Consider the following 26,131-nt stretch of genomic DNA (forward strand, 5'->3'; position numbering starts at 1 on the left):
AGTGAAACTTCTAGCACTTACCATACCAGTAAATACTTAAACAGTAAAGCAACAATTAAAAAAACAAACAAAAAGCCCCTATCAAAATCCCACAAACCACTCCATGTTAACAGTGACAGTCACTCAAAGACCTCAACTTGAGCTTTCCTACCCTACCTCCTAATGAAGACATTTACCATCACACATATGCAATCCTTCTGCTTCAGTGCAGTGGTATGTCTTCACACAAGATCTTGTCTCAGACAGCAAATATGCAAGAGTAGGCATAGGCAAGTGCTTGCTTAGGATTCAACATATTTCTGCTTAATACCTAAAATGTCTTCTACAGTAGCAACTATATTCTAAGCTCAGCATTTTACACCATCCTCCTTTCAAAAAAGGAAATCCACTAGGACAAAGCAGTTGAGTATACCACAGGTTCACAATTTCTTTTGCCAATAGATGCTCCAGCAACTTGACTCATTAGTTCCCTTGGAGCAAACTGACCTGATGAAAAAGAACCAAAGTCTTAGTTCACAGTGTATTTCTTTTTTCTGAGCTCAGATTTTAACAGAGCTATTTCAAATGCTCTGATTCTCTCTTCAGATACCAAGTCAGTACTCAAGCTGTTACTGAAGTTAACTGATGAAGCAAAAGTCAAGTATAAATTTTATTAGCCCCATTCTCATAAGCATGAGGAAGTCATCCATCTTGAGACATGAGCTAGCTGCCTTTTCACTCACCAAGCTCATAAAAAAGGCAAGCCATGCATTCAGGAAATAAGTCCTTAAAAGCCTTTATCTACAAATCCATTGTTAAAAGCTTTCTGCTTCCCATTGATTGATTTTTCATTGTTCAAACTATTTCTCAGTCAATGAAGTCACCCAAAAAAGTGATTTAGCTATGGATATCTTCAGTATAAAACTACTGACTAACATCAATAGGATGAACACCTTAAGATACACATATAAGTCAAACTAAGCCAGAAGTTCAGACCAATATTGTTGATACATCAGTAGGTAAGTGGGGCTGGTGAAGGGACAAAAAATAACATGAAAAGTAAAAAAAAACCCATAACACGTTTCCAATAGATACTACCTGCCATGACAAATAGTGAAAGAACATTCTGTCTATTCTCCTCATGCCTTTTATCTAATACATTATTGTAACAGACACTGGAAAGAGGGTAGCTATTTGCAAACTGGCTTGCACAGAGTTCTGTCCAAAATTCATCTCCACTTGCCATTGCTACATTTAAACATAAGGTGGAATGTTCTTTTAAAAGTATTCGATTATTGCTTTCTACCTTTTAAATAAATTCACAAGTTACATTTGTGAAATGTATTTCAGAATGTATAGGATATAAATATTCTGTAATGTAATTTAAGCAAAGAAAACCACTTTCATTCAGGAATCTGCTCTCTGCAACAGTTAAATCTACTGAATCTTATCCTATACTTTATCATAGTGATTAGCTGTATATAATCCCAAACAGCTTAGTACAGAAAAACCCCACAAGTGAACTTACAAAAACCGTTCACACTTCTGCGGAAGGTAACAAACTAAACTGAAAAAATATCCCAGTTAACTGAACACATGAGCTCTTTTGCTTCCTTTTTTTTTTTTTTTGACAACTCTGCTCCCAGTAATTGGAGGCTTTAGCTATATAAAGATGATCATTGTACATTTAAAAAGTCAATACTCAACAATTTTCCCACCAAGGAATACTTCTAACAGGTCATTTGTGCTATGAGAACATTGTGCTCTCACATGAATTACATGAATATTTTCAGAAGTCAAACTTTTTAATTGCTGCTATTTTCAAGATTTACAGACTAAATTGAGCAGGACCCATATATATTTATAGACATAAACAAACTTGCAGGTATAGAATGTTGATCAGTTAGATCTTTTTTCTTCCCTTTCTCCAGCAAGAGAGGTAGAAAGCTAACATATCACTACTCCAAATTTTACATTTTTACATTTATCTCATCTTCTGACACATGGTCAGACTCCAAAGACCAAAAAAACCCAAACCAACAAACAAACAAACTTATCTTCACAAATTATTTAACTTGAACTTACATACAGCTCATAAAACAGTATATAGGCTCCAAAATGTTTAAAGTGCTAGAAATAGTTTAAATCTGACGTGCCAATGCCACATATTTGATTTGGAACAGTATCTCCATCCAGTTATTATTTAACTAGCTGTAGTTGCACAGCAATCAAGTTAATAGTTCAAACTAGCAAGCTAATTACCATGCAGATATTCAGGCTCTCCAAGGCTCAGGATGCTTAAGATAAATATTTCCTTTGACATAAAGACTTCCACTCAAGAGTCAGTATTCTGCTCACAGATTGTAATTGAATAACAAGCTACATGTCTCCCCCAAAATAACACATTTAGAGGCTAATAACGCAGAAGGTTCTGAAGAACAAGCCACTTCAAGACCACACTATTCAGGTCCTTAACTGATCCAAATTTAGGACACACAGGCACACAGAACATGCATTTATTGTTTTAATGAGGCCTGGCCCTCCTCCTCTTGAAATCTGACCTTTTCTGCCTCATGGTCACAATACTGAAGTCTGTCATTCTCAACAAAACTTCTGGATACACTTTGTACTTACTTAGTAATAAAGATGTTTTGTAAATTCTCAAGGTAAACAGAGCATCATGAGGTTTTCTTACTTTTTTCTTTATATTTGCCCAAGTTTTTACAGATCTGCCTTCCCTCTCCTTTTTGCTTCCTTGGAATACATAAAATTGTACTGTTTCACACGGACCCTGATGAGATTGCCATCTCAAGCACTTTAACATGATTCAATTTCAGCTAAATCCCTACGCACTAACCGATTTTTGATCACAGTGATCCAATGCCATGCTTGGCAATAAAGTCAAGAATACTACCTGAAATATCAAGGCAATGACTCTACTTATGCAACTTGACAGAATGTTTAAAGAGTAAACAAAACAAAAGGATCCCTAAGGCTCACTTGCAGCATTAAAAGCCACAGAACTAGGTGCTATCAAATACTGACCATGATAATATTTTCAACATCAATTCTGAATTAAGCTTCTACTACTAACTGAAAAAAAGATACTGAGGAATTAGGACAACCTTCATAACACAACAAAGTATTCATGATTTGGAATGACAGAATACTTTCCATATTTACAGGCTTGTTATTTGTTGCAATAAACAGCAGATTTAGATTTTCTATATGAAGCAGCCATGCACAAGTCTAACTATAAAAGCAATGCATTTTGCTACCCACTTAACAGCACCCTTCTGGCAAGACAGGGTGACCATACTGACCCTTTCTAGCCACTGATTTTCCACAACCTGTCAACTATTTCCACAAGACAAAGCCAAACTACAGAAGAGCATAAAACTGAATTTTTCCCCTCCATCAGCAGGTTATTCGGCTCATGGGTATACATGGCCTTAGCACAAACTAGTGGTAGGGAACTCAGAAGAGGTCCAATCACAAACGGAGCAAAACAACAAGAATATTCCATTTTGCAGACAGCAAGTTGCTATGTCAGCAGAACACTCTGAAAGTCAGGCTAAGCATTATTGTTTGGCCAGTTTAATTTCAGCTGACATCAGAAAGCTTATTCTTGCAGTCCTCCTCCTCCTGTGTCAGCACTCATCAGGTACCTAAGAGACCCGTACCTTCAAAAACTCACTTGTTCTCTTCCCGATTTAACCTTCTGTATTAGCTCAGCCAATCACAGGAGGCGGTGCAGCACAGGCAATGAGCACAGCTCCACAAATCCAGCGGCATTTTCAGGTTTGTTTAACTGGAAAAACAAATCACTTAAAGGCACTGCAGAAAACAAGCTGAAACCTCAGCTTAGGGCTTTATAAAAATATATGCCTAAATGACTGGGAAGACAGTATGTCTTTTGAGCATCAGGGCACAATCAAATTTCTGTGTCAAAAAAAAGATCAGAACCAAGGAATGGAAGAGATTCAAGATTAAGTAGTACAAAATGCCTCAACACCAGCTTCCGATTAGAAGTGCTAACCAAGTACATAGGAAAAAACTGCACTTAAATCAAAGAGAAAGTATTATAACCTAGTGTTACTCTCACCTAAGGATCTGCTTTATCGCAATCCTTGCTCGAAGTGGAGTGCCAATCGGTTTTTTGAGGACAAGTGAGCTGAGATCAGGAACAGCACGAGATTAGCTTCTATAAGTGTTGCATTTACAGGACTCAGCTCAAGTTCCTTTTTTTTTTTTTTGTACAGAACTTGCCTTATTTTTTTAAAGAAGAAAACCAGGAATGTATTACTTCCATCTCAGAGAGCAAAAGTTAAAACCTTGTTCCACGTTTAGCATACAGTATAACAGGCATACAGAAGCCTACCAGAATGTAAAAAGTTTCAGTGAAATGACGCATAGCAATTTGATAGTCTGAAGCCAAGACTACTGAAATTCTCAGGCTCAGGTTGCTTTTTCATTTTACTGAAGGTTCAAGGGATTCTATCTTTTAAATCAACTTTACCTAATACCAAGAGGAAACTAAAAACATTATGATGTAGCGCGTGCAAATCCATCACTTGCAAATGGTTAACTTCTGAATGTTAACTTCCTATGCCTGCAAATGGCCCAAAGCAAAGTTCCAGTCTTGAGTTGGTTTATGGCATGAGTAGCTCTCCTCTAGGTGACTCTAGCTCTCCTCTAGTAATAGCCTGACTTCTTACAAAAACCATAGAAAGGGGAATATAACTTCTAGTTGAAAATTATAAAATAAAGTTGCACAAAGTTGTGTCTTTTCCAAGCAACCGAAAATTCAAAGAGACTGGCAACAAGAACTGTGTGAAGAGGTCAGTCTCAATTTCAGTGCTGTCTCAAAAGTTAGCTGTTGCTGAAGGGTTTTACTAACATCAAGCTCTAGACTGATGGATTCTCAGTTAAGTGCTATCACAGGATGTTCTGCAGAATTCTGAAACACTCTGAACCACCATCTGGCTGCTCCTAAAGGTACCGCTGACACAGTATCACACCATTCAGACAGGAGGCTTGTCGTACTCTGCTCCTTCATTCCCCGCAGCTGATGGAAGAGACTCTCAGTTATCTCCCTCGAGTTGCTGCATCAACATGTGTATCTACATAGAAGGAGTAAGGAATAGAAATAGTTGCTGGGAAAGCTACAGCTACCATTTGTAAGATAGCATCCAGAGCCCAGAGAGAGGACTCTGCCTGTTAAAAGGCCAGGTAATGCAATACTGGACAAAGAACTGTCATCCTAGTGCAAAGGAGTCAAAGATGACAACGTATGCAAACCTCTTCAGCTCCACAATAAACAATTATCTGCAAGACTAACATTTGCAACACAGAAAGCAAAGAAAGAGATTTCAAAGAGACACTTTACTCCAATGCAACACAAAGTCAAAGTAGTTACAACTTAGAGTTTAACATTAGCTTGAGCCCAACTCATAGAGTCAGGAGTTGGAGCTTCAGAAAAACTCTGCCCCTGGAGTCAGACTTAGCTGTTGCCCACCATTCTTATTTCAGAATGCCATTTTCACATGTGAACCAGTGCTTCTGTTCTAGTTTATCTCCATGTAAGACAGCACTTGTGCCCCTGCATACTCTGCTTACCACCATGCTGCACAGACCTTTAGTATCAAGCAGTAGGACAATCTAAGACACTAGAGGAAGTTAAAAAGGAATGTTAGGCTCATGATTCAAATGGAGTTGGGCAGGACACTCTTAGAAAGCCAATTTTATAAGGTCAAAACTTTAAATCAAACTACTCACTAAGAATGTTTACAAAGTCCCATGAACTTTAAAACTTCGTGTGGAATTTTGACTTAGACAATATTAACATCAATGTCCATTTTACATATTCTTACATTATAATATTTTATACATATTAACACACAGCAAATTAAGACATACATGTTTATCCTGACACTAAACTTTCAGATGTTTTAAAATATGTTGAACTAATAAGGCAGGCTATGAAGCAGGTGGAAGTTTTTCTGTAATTAATATTTCCAACTCTGTTTCACCAAGTTTTCCAATCCCATCTCCTTTAAAAGGAATAAGCAGGACAATGAGGTACTATTTTTCCAATAAATAGGCCAGGCTCAAAAGCAGGACTGGAGGAAGACATCTCATTTCAAGTCCCACTCCCTCAAAAAACTAGTAGTAAGAGTAAAAAAGTAGTTCAAAAGTTACCCATATACACACCACTACTGCTTAACCACCACAAAATGCTTCACACCCCCAATTAAATAAATTCAAATCCCTAAGTATCAGAGCAATAAGTATAAATACACAGAAGAGATTGAAACAAGCAATCCTTAATGTAACTCAAACATCTTACTGGAAAGTTTGTTAAAGAGTTCCAGATGATCTTAGAAATCTTTTGAAACACAAAAGATGAGTCAATAGTTCTGACAAACTGATCTGGTGAGAAAGGCTGAAGTCCTCCTGTGTGGCATCCAGTTTAAATACATAACCAAAATATTTAACAGAAGACTCGAGGCCAAAAGGAGAATTGTACATCTGAATCTTGGTGGGGCTGATGACTAATGCATTATACACAAAGAAACAAGTGAAGCTACACTTAAACCTTTCCCAGTCAGGCAGAAAAATACCTTCAAGCTGCAGCGGATCCAAATTAGACTAGCAGCCAGCAGGAACAGGTGTAAGTAACACATCAAGGATGTTAAATAACTGGTTAGAGAGCAAAGTGTGTTCTGAAAGCTACAGCCAAGTGCATGGTGATTACATATCAAGAATTGAAAGTGACACTACAGAATATCCTAATATAGAAGTATATGGTCTATCCAGCATCAGTGAGGCTCCATCTGGAGTTGTTCAGCTTGAACAGCACACTATGTATTAGCCATCTAGAGAGTCTGAAAGCGAAGTGCACTCAAAGGCCCAGAAAACATGACATACAGGAAAGGACTGGAAGAACACATTATTATTATCATAAAAGGTAACCTGATAAAGGTCCGAAAGAACTTACACTGCAAAAAAGAGAATGCCTGTGAAGATTAGGAAGAAGATGAACTAGTAAAGCAGTAAAAAAAGAACAAAAACAGAAGCAAAAAAACACCCCAAGCAACCAAGGCCATTGAAATAAAGAAATCCTTTGATGCTACAGAATACGAATTCCTCAAATAAACACCCTGGCCAAAATTACAAACCTCCACACCCTTTACTTTAGAAAGGTTTGATATTTAGTACTTAAAAAAAATAAAAAATCAAACTAACCTAAGCTGATCCTGCACATGATCAAGGATTTTATTTGCTTCCTTATTATAAGATTAACAGATATTTTTACTGAAGTAATAAGTTAGTCTTCCTTAAAATTCTTGTTAGCCAATATGACACACATGCTGAAGGACTTAAGGACATGTTCCCACTTCAGGAACTTGGAACATTCCATCCCATACACTTATACCACTTGTTCTAGCATGATCGTTGGGTTCATCCAGATCTTGCTACTGTGAGAAGACTTCAAAATGCACTCATTTTACAAGTCTCATTCCCAGTCCTCCTCCTAGAAACCTGCTGTTTCTTCGACTGTGTTTAAGACCATCCTCCACCTGCTTTGCAAATCAAGAAACCAACCCAGATATACATGAACAAAATAGGGAAAACACAAAATAGAAATGAACACTGACAGTATCTAGAATGGCAAAATCATTTCATTTTTAATGCTCAGTAGGTGTAACTTCAAATGCATTATGAAACAGAACGCCAGTACTTTCTGCTAACACATAATTACTTAGAGCACTTTCAGATACTTTTCTCATGCTCTGGTCAGCTTGCATTTGGTTTAACTCGAACATTGCAAGTTGTTAAAATAGCTACTTTCATATCAAATGTATTTCTCATTTCCTTCTATTTGTATCCTTTAGTTACTTTTTTCAGTAAAGGTTCTCCTCCTCATCAGACGGACAGCCAGCTCACAGCAGGTGACCAGTCTCCTCCATGACTAATGTTTTTTTATTCTGATCCACAAGCAGATATTAATCTTTTGTCACGTGTTTAGTTAAAAGCTTTTAACTCTTAGGTTAGGTTTTAGGTTTGTTTTATATTTAACTCCCCATGAAATCTGTTAGCCTCATTTTGTCCTCAGCTGAGTCACTGTGGCATCCACAAATCACTCCTTACAAACAAGTCTTATTCTCAGCAACAAGTAAGATTTACTAGAAATGACAGCCTTCAGCTTTAAGAAAAGTAATTCATTCTGAGCATGTTTAATAATAAGTCAAGTTATTACCTTATGCTTAGATATAACTCTAATGTTGCTTGCTTAAAATTTATTTTAAAGCTCAATCTCTTAATTTATTTGCAGGGCTGTGAGTTCAAGATTATGAAAGAAATTCCATTCTGGAGATCTACAGGAACACCCAATCACAGTTTTAGTCAGCTAGTGCTTCAGCTTTTCTGACTTCTATATATAAACTGCCTCTCATGATACAGACAACATCACACATTACACAAAAATTGTCACTTTCTGGACATCAGTTTATTTTTAAAAGGTTTCAATTCTAGTATACTCTTCAGAGCTAAGAAATTTCAAAGCTGGCATTACTACACTTCAAGTTCAAAGAGGATGCCAATACAACATCATGACAGAGGACATGCTTCCCAACAGTGCACTGCCTAGTTCAGACCTTGTACAGGCAGCCCCTTCAAACCAGACCTCTGGCAAACCTCACAGAACTGACCATCACATACTCAAGGCCTTGTTTGCAATTATACAAATATTTAATATTTATAATAATTCATACACAAAGTTTAATACTCTCCTCCACAAAGGATGCCTCATGGGCATCACTGAACAACAATCTACACTTCAGCATGCTTAACTATTCAATCCCTCAGTTTCTTAAGGTACTTCAAAATTCTGTAACTCATCTTTATTCCAATTTACTATGAGTAACTAGCATTTATATATAATTAGGGCACCTCATAATCCAAGAAATGCAACAGACACGATCCTACTATCCTCCAGCACCACCTACAACTATAGCTTCCACCACACAAATCCTTCCAGAAAAAACTTCCCAGACCATGGTGACTGCTAAATCTGGTCTGGTCAGATAAATACGCTGCCACTTCCTTCCAGACTTCATGCTTCTCCACTCCTTAGTTAGAAAGGCAATTTAATGCTATTACAATACCCACTTTTTTCTCTTTTTTTGGGTTTTTTTTTTTTTGAGAGGAAGAGAAATTAACTGCCAATTTCTGAAATTCACAATTACTGTTCAACTTAATGTTCAGACATAAGGTCTAACAAAAACGTGATCAAATTCAAGCTACATGTCCTAGGACTATGCCATATTTTACCTACTCAAAGGTAAGGGTGGAAAGGAGGATTTCTGAACTGCGCAGTTAGATGAATGAAGCCAATGAAGTCAGAGTACACAGGTTGTTTTCCTTTGTCTTAGTTCATCCAGTATAAACACAATGCAGTTTAACAAAATCAACAAAAAAACCCCAATTAACTCTGACAGATACCACCAGAAATGCTGGCTGGTTTTGACAAGGCAAAACTATCAACATTTAGAGGTGTGCCATACTAACAAGCAAGGTCTATGAAACTCCTAACCTAACCAAGAAGTTTTAGGCACAAACCTCCTGACTCGGGATAACTTAAACAAATCGCCACAAAACCAACTATCTAGAACATTTCAGCCATTCTGGGGAAAACAAGGCAAATGAAAAAATACTGTTGTATTAACATCTTTGTCTTTAGTAGAATATTACTTTTATGTAGGAACAACAAAGTAAAAGTTCAAGTCATGCAGAACTGAATATTTCTTCAACTTTAACTGGAGAAAGGGACACAGCAGAATCAAAGACTGCCCACTGCTTTTAGTGGTATGAGAGTACATGGTCCACATAACTACCAAACACTTCTGTACAAGTAATGTTTCTGAATTGCTTCAAATAAACACTCTTATCAGGAGTTTGGGTACTGGGGAGTTTCTGTTTTGGCTTTTCTGAAATTAGTAAGTAGTATATGAAATTCTAAGCATTCAGTAACATTCAATAACAGTTGTAAACATGCAGCATTTCCTGTCCCCTGCACTGTACTTCCTGCACTGAAACCAGAAAGCCATTAGAAACTGGTCAGGAACACTGATGCACTGTGTGTCACACACACACTGATCTGTGTGACATCCTAGCAGAAGGAACAAGACCTTCAATCCCTAGGACAGCCCTGATTGCCTCAAGTAGACCACTCCTTGACTTTTTCTATGTTGTCTTTCCACACATCACCTACTCTGGGGAGAACTGAGGTCTGCAGGAAGAGAAGGGAGGTTGTACTTTGCACTATGTAAAAAGGGAGGATGTACTTTGCACTATGTAATGTTGCAAAGCCTCAAACAATTTCAGAAGGACAGCTAAATATTAACTTCACATTTTCAATTACCTGTAAAGCTTTAGTGTTGTCTGCTAATATCGAACAACTGTGGTTATACAATGAAATATAGAACAAACTTATTTTGTCAGGAGCAGCAAATCTCAGCTATCCATAAAAAATCTGATGAGTTACCAGTTACATTACAAAGTTATGGGATGGCTGCTGCCCCCTGCATTGCTGACACTGCTGGCTTTTTTTTAGCTCTTAAGGCCAGCTCAATGCAGGCAATTCCAGAAAGTTAACCCCTTTTTGTCCAGGAACTGCATCACAACAGTAAGCCTAGGGAATGCTGTTTAATAGCTGCTCAATTTACTGCTAAGCTACATTTTCAGTATGTCTCACACTGTCCCCCAGCTCTGTGCTGTACAGGATTGTTCTTACTGGCTACTTATTGAAATAACAGAAAAGATGTAGCCAGATCTTTATTTAACAAATTCTCTAACATACATAACTTACATTAGGAAGTAACAATGGGATCCAATTTTGAAGTAAATTTTTAGCAGTCAAATTGATTTATAGGAAAAACTTGTTTCAGACTTTACTTTGACATTTTAATCTAAATAGAAGACTTCCAACTTCTTCTACTTTCCTTCCAGGGCTAGCAAATATAGTATACTAGCTCATGCCTGCCCATGCACACTAGGGGCTTCATTTAGACTGAAAGGGACTTCTGGAAGTTATCCAATCCCATTCGCAACTGAAAGGGCCAACTTTGAAGTCAGATCAAATTGCTCAGGGGTCATATCATAGTCAGGTTCTGAATATTTTCAGGGACAGAGATTCCACAACCTATTTCAGCGCTTCATTGTCTGTGTGGGAAAACATACTGCTAACACATTATAGTGACTCCCCTTGTTGTAGCCTGTGTCTGCTGCCTCTTATCCTTTCCCTTTGCATAGCTAAGGAGAGTCTGTCATTGTTTTCCTCTCACTGCCTATTAAACAGTGCCAGCAGCAATTAGGGTGCCCCACTTCAGACATTTCTCAAAGCTGAACAAACCCGCTTCTCGAGCCCTCTTCATACATCATGTGGTGACTCCCTACACTAGTGGCCTTTCACCTCTGCACCTGCTGCACATTTGGGAGCACAAAACTGTGCACTGTACTTTTGATGTAGTCTCACAAGCTCCAAATAGTAGATGTCCAAATTGCTTCATTGAACTGGTTGAGCATGCCCAGTGTGCTCTTTACCTTCTGCACGACTAAGGCACATACTGTCCCACAAGGACCTTTATGAACTTTCTTGTAAAGGCACCTGATACCAGTCTGCACGACATCTCTGCTGCTGCATGGGGTCACCCCCCCAAGACAGATCTGCTTTTGAATTTCACAAGGTTTCCAACAGTTATTTCTGACCTGTGGACATCCCACTCAATTAACCCCAGTTTTCAGCAGACAATTGACCCTCATAGTCATCCACATATCCATAAACTTGCTTGAAGTGCCTTACAACCCAGAAGAGAGGTCAGAATGCAGCTGAACTGCCCCTGCACTGGTGCCACCAGTGACCAGCCTCCAGAGGGACTCAGAACCTTCTGAGTTCAGCAGAACACAAAAATTTTCCCCCATCTAATAATCCCCTTCCCAAAACATATCTCACCAGTTTAGCTACAAGGAAATATTACAAAATCCTATTAAAAGCTCCTTAAGGTTAATAACACTCACTATTCTTTTGCCCAGTATCTTCTCCCATGTACATACAGCAATCAATTCAGGACCTCTTTTCACAGCAGTCTCAGACTGTGGATACACTATCAAAACTGCTCTTCCTCACTTCACTTCAGTTTTCACCTATCTGTAGCCACATTAACTTATTACACCTAAGCCATGTCTCTTGAGACTCAGAATACGCAGCTGTAGAGTAGCTCTGGAGATTCATCACAAAAAGAACTTTCGCTAACAATTCTGTAGAGTCACACAGTCCTCACCTCTTTCTATAAGGTAGAATACTGCTGAATCATTTTAAGATTTTCCATAAAGCCTACACAAATCTGTTTCTCCACAAAAGATTACATTCTGATTTATCAGGAGGTAGTTTAAGTTATTAAATATTCAGGCAGAAACACTGATACATCAATTGTGATAATCTGGTTATAGTAAAAAACCTTATTACTTACAACTGTTGAACTTAACAGTTGTGTTATACTATATATATATATACACTATAGATATACTATATGTATATATATATTCTATATATAGAATCACAGAATGGTTTGGGTTGGAAGGGACTTTAAAGACTGGAAGTAGAACATATAAGCCACATGCAGAAACCTAAACTACCTGGGATACCTCAGACAGCTACACAGAACTTAGTATGCTTCTTCCTATAGATCCTATCCTGGATAAATGGCTATATTATACTTGCTAGTTACCAGAGGCAGATTATTTTATGCTACCTCAGCTACCAGTAACACACTGAAACTTCCAACAGGATGCATTTAAATTTCCCAAAAAGTGATTCACAGTATGGTCACAACCATCAATTTCTCATAGTTGATTACTTTAGCACTACAGTGTCTTTTTTGAATGGTACAGTGCCTTAATGAAGTCATAATAACATTACTTCTGTTTCAAGAAAGTTTATCTGTTGAAATCAAAAGTGCATTGAAGCATTTAAAACACAGGAACAGCAGCATTGATGAAGGGTTGACAAGCGGATTCTTATAATGCAATCTTTACAAATATATTAAAAAATCATATTAAGCTTAACAGCTCTTGACTTCTCTTCTCCAAATGTTAGCAATCATCCTTAGCAGAGTTAGTTATTCATTGTGGCAACGGTCAATAGTCAATATTGGAGAAATTAAATTACTTTGGGGAAAGAAATTACCCCCAAGGTATATATGAGTCAGAAGTCTTACTCCCTTAGTTAATCTGTTGCTATGAAGAAGTTACTTGGTATTTGATGTTATTTAACTTTTACGTGACTAAAGTTACTATTCTTCTACCAAATTACACTGAAAAGAAATTAAGTTACCCATCTTGAACATGTCAACTCCTTCATATCCTTTCTCCACCATCTCTTCATCCAATAGGTTGTTTTTGGTTATGCTTGTCCCAGCAATAATTAGTTTTCAGCTTATACAAATACACCACATGCAGCATGGCTGGGTGGTATTTCAAGTAAAAAAAGCAACAGAAGTAGACAAAGAATGCCCACATAATACAGGAGTACGAAAATGTTAAATCCAACACTAATCTGTAGTCTTCTAACTGAGGGGCCAACAAAAATAACAAATCCAAAAGTAACCAATAAATTCATCAAACTAGCTTAGTTGGTTTTTTCCACTCATTGGTACACATTATGGAGGCCTGCTTGACTAGTCTTTATTCACCTTTAGCAGGAGATTTCCATTTGAATAACTCAAATTCAATTTTGCACATGCCACTGCATTACACTGAAGTATTCAAAACAACAGTCACTTTCAAAAGAACATTCAGCTCTGTACAAACTAATCCCAGAACTAGTTTAAGAGCTATCATGTTATACGAACCTTGACTAACAGAAAAGGAGAAAACAATGAATCCCTGTAGACATATAACGTTATCTTAAATGCCACATAATGAAAATCTGATGTGGGAAGGGGGTCGGGGAAGGGAAATGGGCAAGAGCTGTCTACTGCTTGCAGATAATCTCAGTATTCCTGTCAATTCAAGAGTTACACTCAACTAGCCTTCACACTGAGAATAAGATGGATGATATTTTACGCTATTAAAAAATTAAAACTGCTCTTACTCCTGCACACTACTTGAAAAACAACTGAAAAGAAGCAGAAATACTGAATAAAAGTATGCAGCTATGATAAAAGAGGATTGTCTGGAAGCTTGTTACTGCTTTTCAACACCTGAACTAAAAGTCACCTTCTTGATAACATGCTAAACTTTATCTACCTTTACCTTCCCATACACTTGGAAAAACCAAGGTAAAAGGATAGAGAACATCAACAGAAGCTTTAAGACATTAAAGGTTTTTTTTTCATTTCTGCTGCTAATTTTCTTCTATTGCTAACTTATGGACAGAAAGGCAAATTTTTGGGTTCACAGTTGAAACAGTCCAAAGTCTGAAAGTTAATTACCTGAAAAGTAACTTCTGAAGCATTCATGTATGGGATAACACCAAAAAAGTGGGTTTGGTGTTTTCACCATGACTTGGAAGTTGTGCTACACCTCGAAGCTCTTCATCACCAGCTTATGTACTAAGCAACCATGGGCCACCTTTTTTAGAATCAAATGAATGCAAATATTGTCCATGAGCCTCCTCAGAAGCCTCACTCATACACACCTCCACCTGCTTTTAACACAGTGTTTTACACCTTCACCATCCAGGACACCCAGCGGAGTAAGACAAGCTTTCACCCAACAGCTTTACCATCTGTCCCCATGACCCAGACAGAAACACAGTAATTATTTCCCCTGACACATCCTTTACTGCACAAGTCACTCTTTATTTGCTTCTCATATATCTCCTTGCATTTTTTCCACATTCAGCTATTCCCACCTTTTCTTTCTCAGCTTTTCTTGTGATTTCTCCCCATACTCAGATGATACTATTTTCTAGGCAATCCTTCTGCTTTCTAACCAGAAGAATAATACTAATGATCCCTTTAACAAGAAAGCTTGATCAACCTATTTTATGCCTAATCAAAAATTCATCATCTCCATCCTCTCAATAAAAATACATCACTGCATTTCAGACACCTATGAACTTTGAGGCATGGAATACAACTAGCCTCCAAATAAGTACTGCTCAAAAATCTTGTTTTAGACAGGTTAACCCTACCAAAATACCTCCACTTCTAACAACCACAAAATCCAAGAACATGGGGCATAACAAAGTAATAATAATCAAATAATTGCACCTATACCTATTTTTCACTTAGCAAATATGGTCACTCACTTCCAACTATCAGCTGCCTTAGAAAATTCCTGACAGAAATTTCTGCATAACAATCCACATACCAATCAAAGCAGAAGTCATCAGGGTAAAAAAACCAAAGTTCCAATAATTCTCATCCAATAGAACACATTCATTCCAAGCTGGAAACAAGCTTGAGGTACAAACACAAACAGCAAAGTAATCAGTCATCACAGAGCCACGTTTAAGTGGCAGTGTACAGGGGCTCCAGAGCAAGCAGACAACACACACAATCTCAGCACTCTCACTTCCTGGCACACATATCCAAGCAGTCTGCAACTGTACCTTCTGATAAAGAGCTGTTTGGACAAAGCTGAATTCAGCCACACAGCAGCAGGGCAGGCCACCTCCACAGCCACAGGTTGGTGTAACAGCAGATGCTAAGTTATTGCTCTTCAACAGATAACCAACACTAAAAAATGACATTTACCAACAGCACTGCAGGTAGCTGGCACTTAGCAAGATTATCTTCTGTGTACCAGATTTTATTTTTCTCTTACCTTAATTTCATTCACTCTGGATTTGGTTTCTAAAAATTAAAATTCAAACTTTTGATTCTAGAGTTTCCAACTTATTTTTCCTTTGAGCTCCACAAATGCTCCACTCACTAGCCCCAGACACTGCTTTCTACAGCAACACACTCCCAACTCCTTTTCCCTTCTCACATCAGATGCAATCTACATCAGATTGTACCTACCTTAAAAGCTCTACTACCAGCACCTGAAGGGTTATCAACTGGTACAAGTAGTCTATAAAGTTTACATATTTTTGCTTCTCCTGCTACAGAATAGTCCTTTGTTTCTCAATATCACCCTGTCAGCAATACTACATAAAAGGGATCAGAAAGAAAACAAGCTAGATTTGACCACATTTCTAAACAGGATACTTGACTCTCTATCTCACAAAAAGTAAATCCTGCTAGACCTACTTTTATTTCCACTATCAAAGAGTATGCATATCCCATGACATAAAATTAAGTTGTTTAAGAAGGCAAGAGAGAAACACTGTTTAAATCAAGTAACTGTTCAACTGTTATGTAGCACAAGTGGCTAAACAACCATTACAATTCTTTTACGATACTCCAGGTGTTCAGATCCTAACTCAAATAACATTGTACTTCATTTCTATATATAAATGAGAGTTCTTGCACACCAAAAGCATCACAGTGTAACAGTAACATGGAAAAATAACAGATGTACCACAATGAAACAGCTAAGAATTCTTTCAAAAGATCACACCTCATATTCTAATGAGTTATCCTCAAGTACAGTCTGGACAAACTTCTGGCAACATTAAAAAAACTTTTTGTTAATTATCAAACAATCCAGATTTAAACTCTCCTATCTGTTGTTCTTACCAGTGCAGCTGCTCTGTTTCTTCACACAGCAGCTTCATACACTGCCCAACCTACTACGTGGTTCACCACTATTTCATTCCAACTTTTCAAATACCTTCTACAGCATTCCTATTCCTTCTTTCACTGCTGTTGTACTGCTTCACCAAACACCTGTTCAAACAAGCATTCATTTCCATACTATTTTCAAAAAATAAATGCATATTTATATGCAGATTTCTTAACTATTAACATAAAATGAGGAAAAACCACATTCTGTTGTCTTGCTGATAACTCTACTACACCTTCCCATTTCCAAGGTGGTAACCAGCTTTGCTTGACATTCGAATTTGCCATGACTTCACCTGAAAAATTAGTAAAAATGTTTCTAGCCAGATTGTCCTCATCAATAATTACTTGCAGATTTTCTTTTTTCAAAATTATTTTTGTCTATGGTACACTGCACTCATATATTATCTACACCTTTATAACCCAATCCTTCCAGCTCTACTGCCAGTCTGGAGTTCTGCATTCCAGGCTCCTGTAAGAAAAAAAATTCATTGGGATCTTAGAAGACATATGTATACTTCTTTGTCTAGTCTTACTGAGAAGCTTAACATAACCAGCAACTTAAATTGAAAAAAAAAATATTTCTTCAACAAAATACCTGAAAAATGCATCTTGAACATCCTTCTATTCACCTCACTTTACAGTTCTGCTTATTTTTAATTCAAGCTTACATTTAAAAAAAATTTTGCAGAAAATTTTTCACTGTGTGCAAACAAATGAGACACAGGAATTATGAGGAATTTGTTATTTAGTGGCACACAAGTCCTCACTTACAGCGTAGCTGAAAAGCATTTGCTGCAATGCAAAATAAGTTACTTTATAGATTAAAGGCTATGATGATGCTTCTATGGATGCCATACATGTCCCCTAGTTCAAGGTTACACTACTTTGATCACGTAAGTATAGTACGCACTTCGTGGCATCATGCACTGTTTGACAGGGAAGTGGAAGAAGTACTTGTACGTATAACCTGAAGCCAGTAGTCTTACTTTCATAAAAGAAGCAGCATTTATTAAAGCAGGTCTATATTTACTCAAAAATAGAAAAGCTGCTATTTCAGATTCCTGATATATTTTCTCTTTCTCCCATCAGTTTTTTGGTGTGAATGTTGAGATGTTTTTGGCAATATTTCTCTGAGGAATTATAGCTCAAATAAATCATTTCAAACTGTCAATCGAAATGACCAGATAAAAATTTATTTGGTTTTGCAGTGACTTTATTCTACTAGGATTGGGATCATTTACGCCAGCATTTTCAAATCTTTCTTTTGCTACCATTATCAGAATTAGCTGAGTAGCAGGAAAAAAGGCAACCAAAAGTAATAAGTAGTTTGGGGTACCATCAACATGTAAACATGCTCAAAATATATTTAAGAGCACTTTTAAGAGCACGGTATTCATATTTTTCCTTCATAGTCACATGTTACAGTTACAAACACAATGAAAACAACTGTGGGAAATTTAAAGGTGAAAACTAAAATCTAAGATATTGACAAAAAAACCTCTTCCCCGGCTGCTTACCTCCAAGTCCAAAAGTCTGTAACAGTTTTTCAAGTTTTCCCTTTTACCCAGAGATTATACTTCAAAACTTTGTACTCGAAGAACAGAATTATTTCAACACAACATTGCCACTTGTGGCTGAAGTTCCGAAGAGTTATCACTTATGCAAAAAAAAAAAGAATCTGGGAAGACTGACAACCTGAATTACACTTATCAAGACTAAAATGGTTGAGTTGCTGTATGACACTAGGCACGGATGCTCTTAGCTTCATTGTTACTATTAACTTCACATTTAGATGTAAAAATAGCTTGTCAAGGTCATGTCAAGTCTACAACTTCACTTTTATACTTGCAAAAAAGCAGAAATAACACTGAACAAAAGGGAGGGGAGAAAAGTGCTAGTGCAAAAAGTTTGCCAATCATATGAAAACTAAGTCTTTAAGCCTTTAAGTTTGAAACGTGATGCCTTCTCGATATTTACAAACTTAGTAACAATCACCTTTTTTGAAAGCTACATCATTGCCAGAGGGGGGAGACTACTACATGCACCAGCACAATCCTATAGCGCCTCAACTCCCTCCCGGAGAAAGTATTTCTCAGATACTACAAAAGTGTTTTACGGCGGCATGGCTTGCTCGTTCCTGGGTATTTTTATCACATGAACCTCCAGAGACTACCTCCCCTAACTTCTTCCTCCTTCATTAAAGAGGGAAGGGACACAGCGTCTCCTATAACAAAATATCCTTGCCAACTATTCCCTTACATTGGGAACACAACGGCAGAATGAGGGTTTTCGATTTGCTCTTGCGAAGACTACCTTTATCCCCTCTCATCTTCCACTGCTGTAAAAAAAATAACACTACACCGCATGCAGTACATTATAAATAAATAAATAAACAAATTCCTGCTCAGTTTCCAACTGCTACGTTGCTTGTTTGTTCCCCACAGGAAGATGAACGGGGGGGGGGGAGTGGGTTGGTGATGGCATTTTCCTGCGGGCGGTCACGCCAAGCCCGGCGGGGCCCGCACCGCAGTGTCCCCGGCAGCAGCTGCTCAGGATGCGGGTGATGTAGAGCACCCGATCCCACCTCAGCAGCAGCGGCGAGCGACCCAATATCGAAACCAGCACGGGTTTCACCCTCAGTGAGAGGGAACAACGACACGAGCCCACGCCTCCTGAGGCAAAGCGCGTACTATTCCTCCCCCCAGGCTCACCCGGATAAAACACCAAGAGCCTTCTGTCCTTCCTACGGGATGGGAAATAAGGAGGTGGGGGGGAAGCGCCCGTGAATTCCCGCAAATAAGCGAACTCCCGCTCAGGACGGGAATTACAGCGGATAACCTGCCATCCGCCGGGGGAAGCCCCAGCAGGAGAATAAACTTCCCCTGCTGCCCCACCCGGGCCGCTGCCACCTCAGCCCAACTGCCAGGGATACTTGGCATCCCGGGACACCCGCTCTCTCGACTGCGGTCGCAGCGGATGTTCCCGAAGAAAGAGTCCACAGGTCTCGGCGGTGCTGGCTACGGTTCGGATCCGCCTCTCATACTTCCCTCCCTCACCATCCCAGCCACGTCCTGCCCGGTTCCCCCCGCGCAGGGCGGCCGGCGGCCCCCGCCGCCGGGCGCCAGACAAAGTTTCCCTCAACTCGGCCGCGTTCCCCGGCGCTGCCGGGGCTCGGGTTTCTCTCCTCCTCTTCCTCTACCCGCCCCCTCGCCCGTCCGCCAAGGGGAAAAGTTCCACTTACTGCAGCAGAAACGAGAGAAAACCAGCCCCAGGAGCCCCAGCCCTGGCCCGGGAGGCACCGCCAAACGCAGCAGCCGCCGCCGCCGCTGCCACCACCGGGGGGAGGCACCGCCACCAGCCGCTAGGAAAAGTCCCCGGCGGGCGGGAGGAGGCGGCGAAGGAGAGAAACCAGCAGCAGCCTCCGCAGCGGCTCCAGCCCCTGCCATGCTCCGGGCTCGGCTCGCAGTCGCCGCCGCTACGACGCCCGGTCAGTCCCGCCCGGTCAGTCCCACCCGGCCCCACTGCCCGCGCCGCCGGCGCCTCCCCACACGGAGCCTGTGTCACTGAGCGGGGCGGGGCGCGGCGCTCCCGCCCTCTCAGAACGGGCCGCACCACCCACCGCAGGGAGGGGGGAGCAAGGGAAGGCGGGACCCATGTGCCAGGCGCCTCTACCGCGACCCTCACCACCCCTTCCCCCCGCCCCGGGGCTAGTCGCCTCGCCCCCGCCTTTCCCGCCCCGCACTGTGGGACTCGCAGACGCGCCCCGCGTATCGGGGGGGGGGTTCCCGTTGGTATCAACCGGCGTCCTCCCCCGGGGGGCTGTTGGTACATCCCGCCCCGCCCCTCCCGCCACCGCCCGAGGCGGTCGGGGGCGCCCGCCCGGCCGGACTCTGCGCTCGCGATGAGGTCTCGCGCCGCCGCTTAGGCTCCTGCCGTCCTCGCCGCCGGGCCGGGGTGGCCTGGGCGGCCACTGCCCCAGGGGCTGGGGATCGGCTAGTAGTGCTTGCCCTAGGCGGGGAGCGGCGGGGGACCGGCGGCAGCACTCTCTCTGCCAGATGCCGGGCGAGGGCATTCCCGAGAGCCGGGATATCCGGCCGGAGCCGCCCCCGGATGGTCGTGGAGGGTCGGTTCCTCCTCGGCGAAGGCGGCTGGCCGCAGGGCTGGAACCCCGCACTGGGGCCGCTGGCGTGCAGCACGTGCCCACTGGTTTTGCCAACAATAAACTTTCCCGGCGTTGTCCTCGCGTCGCTTACGCTGCCCTTGGCAGAGCCCTGTGCGGGGCAGCGAGGGGCCGGGCAGGGGCTCCGTTGCCGCCGCTCTTCCCGACGGGGCTTGGGCCGGCGTCTGGGCGGCACTTGGGGAGCGTGGAGCGCACGGCTCCGAGGCGGTACCGAGCCCGTCAGAGATGGCGGGATCCGAAGGTCTGAAACCATCTGGGACCAGAGCGAGCCCTGTGCAGAGTTCACAGAGGAATACCAAATACGGCCCTGTGCAGCCCGCGCAGAGGGGCCGGCAGGGGTCCGGCGGCAGCAGGCAGCGTTTCTGTCACGCTAATGCCTTTAGGGATTCTTGGCTGTGGCACAGCACATAGCTTTGCAATGGGAAACTGCCACCGACGAGGGCAGAGCCGCCCCGCAGGGAGCGACGGTGCCCCAGCCACGGGCGGAGACCAATGCTCCGAGTATTGGTAGGGCAAAGTGGCTGCTCGAGGTGAAGAGGGAAGTCGTGCCTCTGCCCATGGTCCCTGGAGTCTAGCTAAGGGCTGTCTGCGAATTAGAGCAGTCTGTAACCAGGTCACAAAATCAAAGGTGACTTTTATGAGAAATGCAGTTTCTTTACTGCATCTCGGCACTGATCGTCAGTTTTGTGGGTATGCCGTTAAAAGATGTATCCCCAGCTGAGATTTTTCAACAGCAAAATACAGAACCTTAAAAGAAGTGGCTTGAGAGTCTTGCCTCTTTACAGTCTAGGTGTTCTTTTTCATTTCGGATGCACTATCCTTGCAAAACGTCTAGGAAAAAACTGAATTGCTATAAATACCATACTTGCTGCTGAAACATCTGTGGTGAGTGGGTTTCACATAAGTACCACACATTCCCCAAAATATTTGCTGATTTCTTTCAATAGTGGACATAAAGAGTGGTTTCTCTCAAAGATGTATTTGGCGAAGTTTATCAGATGCTCACAATAGTATGTTCATTCCGTCTTCAGCCACACTGCTTGCCAATTAACTGGCCTCATTTATTTGTAACTGTGAAACAAAATAGAATTCAGGCGAAGAGTTACTATAAGCAAATTGCTGGCTATGATGGATGTTGGACATTCCTCAACATTTTGCTGTGAAAACCAACATAACTGAAAGGACTTAAAGTTTTATGAAATTGGTGTAATTTTGCCAGTCTAATCCTCAGCTAGTGCAAAACTGTATTTGTCCCAATTTGCAGTAGGGACATGGAGTCGCTCAGGTGGTACACAGGATGCTGTCCAAAGGATCACAGACATGTTCGTATGGCAAACCTTTTTGTTTAAAAGACAGTTTCTCACTCTGCTGATACTTTCGATGCCTGGTCCTTTATTCTGCTGTTAGACTCTGCCTTTTGATTCCATGGTAACCAATGTATTCCCCCGTGCCAATAAACCTGGATAAATATAATACTGAATTAATCATTAGAGACCCATTTTTATTTATGATAAGAGCCTTTTTACCTGGAAAAACTAATGAGCATAATTGTAGCAAAATAATTTATACTGCTATGGTTTTGCTAATGTAACATCCCATGTAGATGTTTTAATTGGGTGTAATTATTCCATTTCCCTGTATAGGTGAGTCCTATACAGATAAATCCCATTTTATAGTTAGCAGTCAAAACAAATTACATTTCATAATTACATTTACACCATGTTTAAGGCATTCCTAGGATGGGTAGGGAATATAATGAGGCCATAGTGTAATTGAGAGTGCAACCTTAAAATCCTGTTTGTGACAAGTATATTCAAATTGCCATCTGCTATATTTTTATTCCTTCTCATTCCAAAACAACAAAAAGCAATAAGTCTTTTTAAAATAAAATGTTTTGAATGTCTAGCACCAAATTATGTACATCAATTCATGCAGGCTAAGGAAGCAAATGCAATTTGTCATATTTAAGCAGAACTGTGCCCAGTCTGTAGGTAACATCTTCCAGTGCCAGATTCAGCACTGTTGTAATCAGGCATCCTGGGGAGTTTGTTATACAAAAGGAAATTTGACTTCATGATACCAAGTCTAAATTTGGCTCCCTGATGCTTAGAACACTCCTGAAGGCATGATGCGCCAAACAATTAATCTTGCATAATATGGAATAACTGCATATAGGACACTGGCTCAGTTCTTGTAAATCCATTGTCACTGGCATATTTTTTCCATAAAAGATGCTTTCCCACAGTTGGCAGCAGTCCTGTTCAAAAGCATCTTTGAGCTGTAGAAATACAAAAGACTGTACTTTATTTCCAGTCCCCATTTCCCTCTCTTTCTGGCCATTCTTCACCCACCTGCCCTTCCCCCAAAGCAAAAAAAAAAAAAAATCTCTTAGGCTTAGTTTAGACCGGGAAGTTTAGCAAGTGTTTCCTTCTCAGTTCTTAACCCTTTTGGTAGTTTGAAAACAAAGTCCTGAAGCAGTGTGAAATTAATTTATATGCATGACATTTGAAGTGACGGCACAAATTCCCGCTGGAATGAAGGGCTATTCATTTCAGTGAGAATGGGCAAATAGATTTGTTGCAGAACAATGTGCTTTTCTCAACACTCTCGCCTCCGTTCCAATGGATGGGACCAGGGCCTCCCTGGCAATGCTTGCACACCACCACCCGTTATGACCCTTTAAAATAAAACCGCACCAAACCAATCCCAAACAAAACCTGCCTCTTTTTTTCATGTGCTTCCAGCTGGGTGAGGTATTTAGCCTGTTATTGCACGGAGTTTGCTAACAGGTGGTTGTGCTTCTGCATCATCCCTCCAGCTGAAGTCAGACTAATTGTCTCTGGATGTGCCTCAGCAAAACTGCTGCCTGAGGGGCTGTTTTCTGTGCTGTATGGAGAAAGGTGCCTGTCCAATTCCGTGTCTAGAAAGCAATGGAAAAGCATCTCTGTAGGCAGGCGTGACTGACAGCAGTGCCAGCAAGACCAAAGGACATGGTCTGCATATTTATGTGTATGCATTTCCTGACCCAGTGGTGGACTCCTTGCTCTGATCATCCATGGATGTGTTTGGGAAGGGCTCAGACAACACCCCACAGCACACAGTTTGCCTTACCACTAGTAGAGTGTGGTTTTAATACTGTTAGATACACTGAGAAATTTTTGAGGGAAGGATGCTCTATAATCATGTCTGTTATGCATAAATGGTTAAAATAAGGAATATATTATAGAGATGGATTATCCTTATGTTTCCCACTCTTTGCATACAGTATAATGAAAACCAATCTGTGTTGTCACCTCATAAAATATCTATCATAATACTTTGATTTAAATCATGAACAAGCTTAGCCAAGAATAATATACATATAGTTGCATGGTATATTATATTTTTAAAATCTGTTTGCCAATCCTATTAAAGATGACATACTTAAATCTTATTTCAATCAAGGACTATCCCTTTAAGGATAAATATGAGCGTCTGACTCCTTCTGCATTGCAAAGTACAACTAGAAAATTGGTTCTCTTGCTCACAGAGTGGTCAAGTTCTCGATGTATCTCAGAAAAGTTCCAGACCTCAGGCGTTTTGTCACAAAAGAGTTATGCAGTTACTGACAATAATCACTCTCCAGCATTGTGTTTCACACCGTGATCAGGAGTATGTATCATCCAATCTGCAGTGCAACTGTGATTCCTGTTGTCTCAGCCAAGAGATTTAAAACTCACAGCCATCTAAGTAAATTCCTCATACATTTCTGGCAGACAAAAAATAATAGGTGAGGAAATGGTAGACTTTCCAGTTAGATCTGTCTCCACTTACCTCATTGACAAAGAGAACAGAAAACTTCAGGGTTCCTCTCAGAAGCATATTTGCAAGGCAATGCTTCCCTGTTTTCTTTCTGCTCTGCTTCCCTTTACTGTAGTCTCTTGCTCTCCTTCTGCATGCTTGTTTTCTTGCCTTTCTTTCTTCTTTATTTATTTGCATTTTTATTGAAGTGTGGTATTTTATACTAATAAATGCAAAACTTACTTGATTCATACATGTCTGTTTGGACAGATGCACGATTTGCATACTTTTTTTCTAAAACTACAACCTTTCTAGGCACAAGCATTATATACCTTAGATGAGTAGAAGGAGCACAGGAAGGCAAGAAGGAGAAAAGTGAAGGGAATGGGTAGAGAAGAGAAGAAAAAGAGAATAAGTGAGTGAGGGCTTGTTATGGTACTATGACATTTTAAAAGCAGGTGTGTGGTTAGAAGGTAGAAAGAGGGGAAGAAAACCAAAGGACCATGCCCTGGTCTGTAGCTGGGGAGTATCTGGTGCAGCAGAGGGAGAATGCTAAGTGATTCACTCACTCTGGGGCTGCTCCCTGGCTAAAACTATTAGCCAGAAGCTGAGGATGTTGCCAGTCTGCTTGGTGCCAGTTGGACAACCCTATAGGGCAGTTCCCTGCCCTTGTCACTGGACTCTCCAGTGGTCAAATGCCTCCAAGCACACCTCCACATTCTGGCTGACTTCCTTGCACCAGGGAGAGACCCTGACTTTCTGTTTCATCCGAAACCTGTGGTATAGTGGCGGAGGAGGGATGATTATGGAGGGATGGTCCAGCTCTGTAGGAGGATTATTGGTATCTTCACAGAGGTCTCTCTCACAACTAGAGATAACCAAAATCAGCCCTCTTTTCTACAGTGCCAAAAAGAAGAAAGATGACTTCCAAAAAAGAAATATGTATCTCAATGAGGTCACAATTTTATAGTGCATACCTACATTTTGCAGTGATATTTTCATTATGCCAATTCACTGACATGATCTCAGCCCCAGCAGGAAGTTGGTTCCTGATTCAAGGAAAAGGAAAAGAGAGTTTTAACATTCATTTTAATGCAAACATTTATTCATTTTTAGTATCTGCACTGTTACACTGGCTTCACTTAATTATGATAGTAGAAGCAGGTTTAGAATTCCCTGGAGGAGCTTGCTCTTTTTTCTTTTTAGACTTACTCTCTTCATCTTCTCAACTGCTCCTCCCTTGGTCTTTTCATTTTCCTTTAGAATGCTTATTCTTACCCTTAGAAATGAGCACATCTTGGCAAGGATTTAAGTACTAAAAATGGTGTAAACTTTGGGTTCTTTCTTTTTCCTCATCTTTTCCTCTGTGGATTAAATGAAGCAGGTTTTCCACTGTGTGGTGAGTGAAGTGCATGAACCCAAAGGTTATGCCTGCCTATGCCTTAGGGATACA

At 40.7% G+C, this 26,131-nt stretch overlaps 1 protein-coding gene across 2 annotated transcripts in view; it reads right to left on the bottom strand.

Annotated features, from left to right (window-relative positions):
- NECTIN3 (nectin cell adhesion molecule 3) overlaps positions 1-20,345 on the bottom strand; it is a 61,811-nt gene extending 41,466 nt beyond the window's left edge. The window contains exon 1 of one of the 2 annotated variants that reach the window (XM_030957543.1): positions 19,960-20,345. In XM_030957543.1, coding sequence (XP_030813403.1) covers positions 19,960-20,164 — 205 coding nt within the window. In that variant the 5' untranslated portion in view covers positions 20,165-20,345. The remainder of the gene's footprint in view (positions 1-19,959) is intronic. The other variant, XM_030957552.1, reaches the window with a different exon arrangement.
- Between the last annotated feature and the right edge of the window lie 5,786 nt (positions 20,346-26,131).

The sequence above is a fragment of the Camarhynchus parvulus genome, chromosome 1 (genome assembly GCF_901933205.1).
Source record: "Camarhynchus parvulus chromosome 1, STF_HiC, whole genome shotgun sequence".
Classification (NCBI taxonomy): domain Eukaryota; kingdom Metazoa; phylum Chordata; class Aves; order Passeriformes; family Thraupidae; genus Camarhynchus; species Camarhynchus parvulus.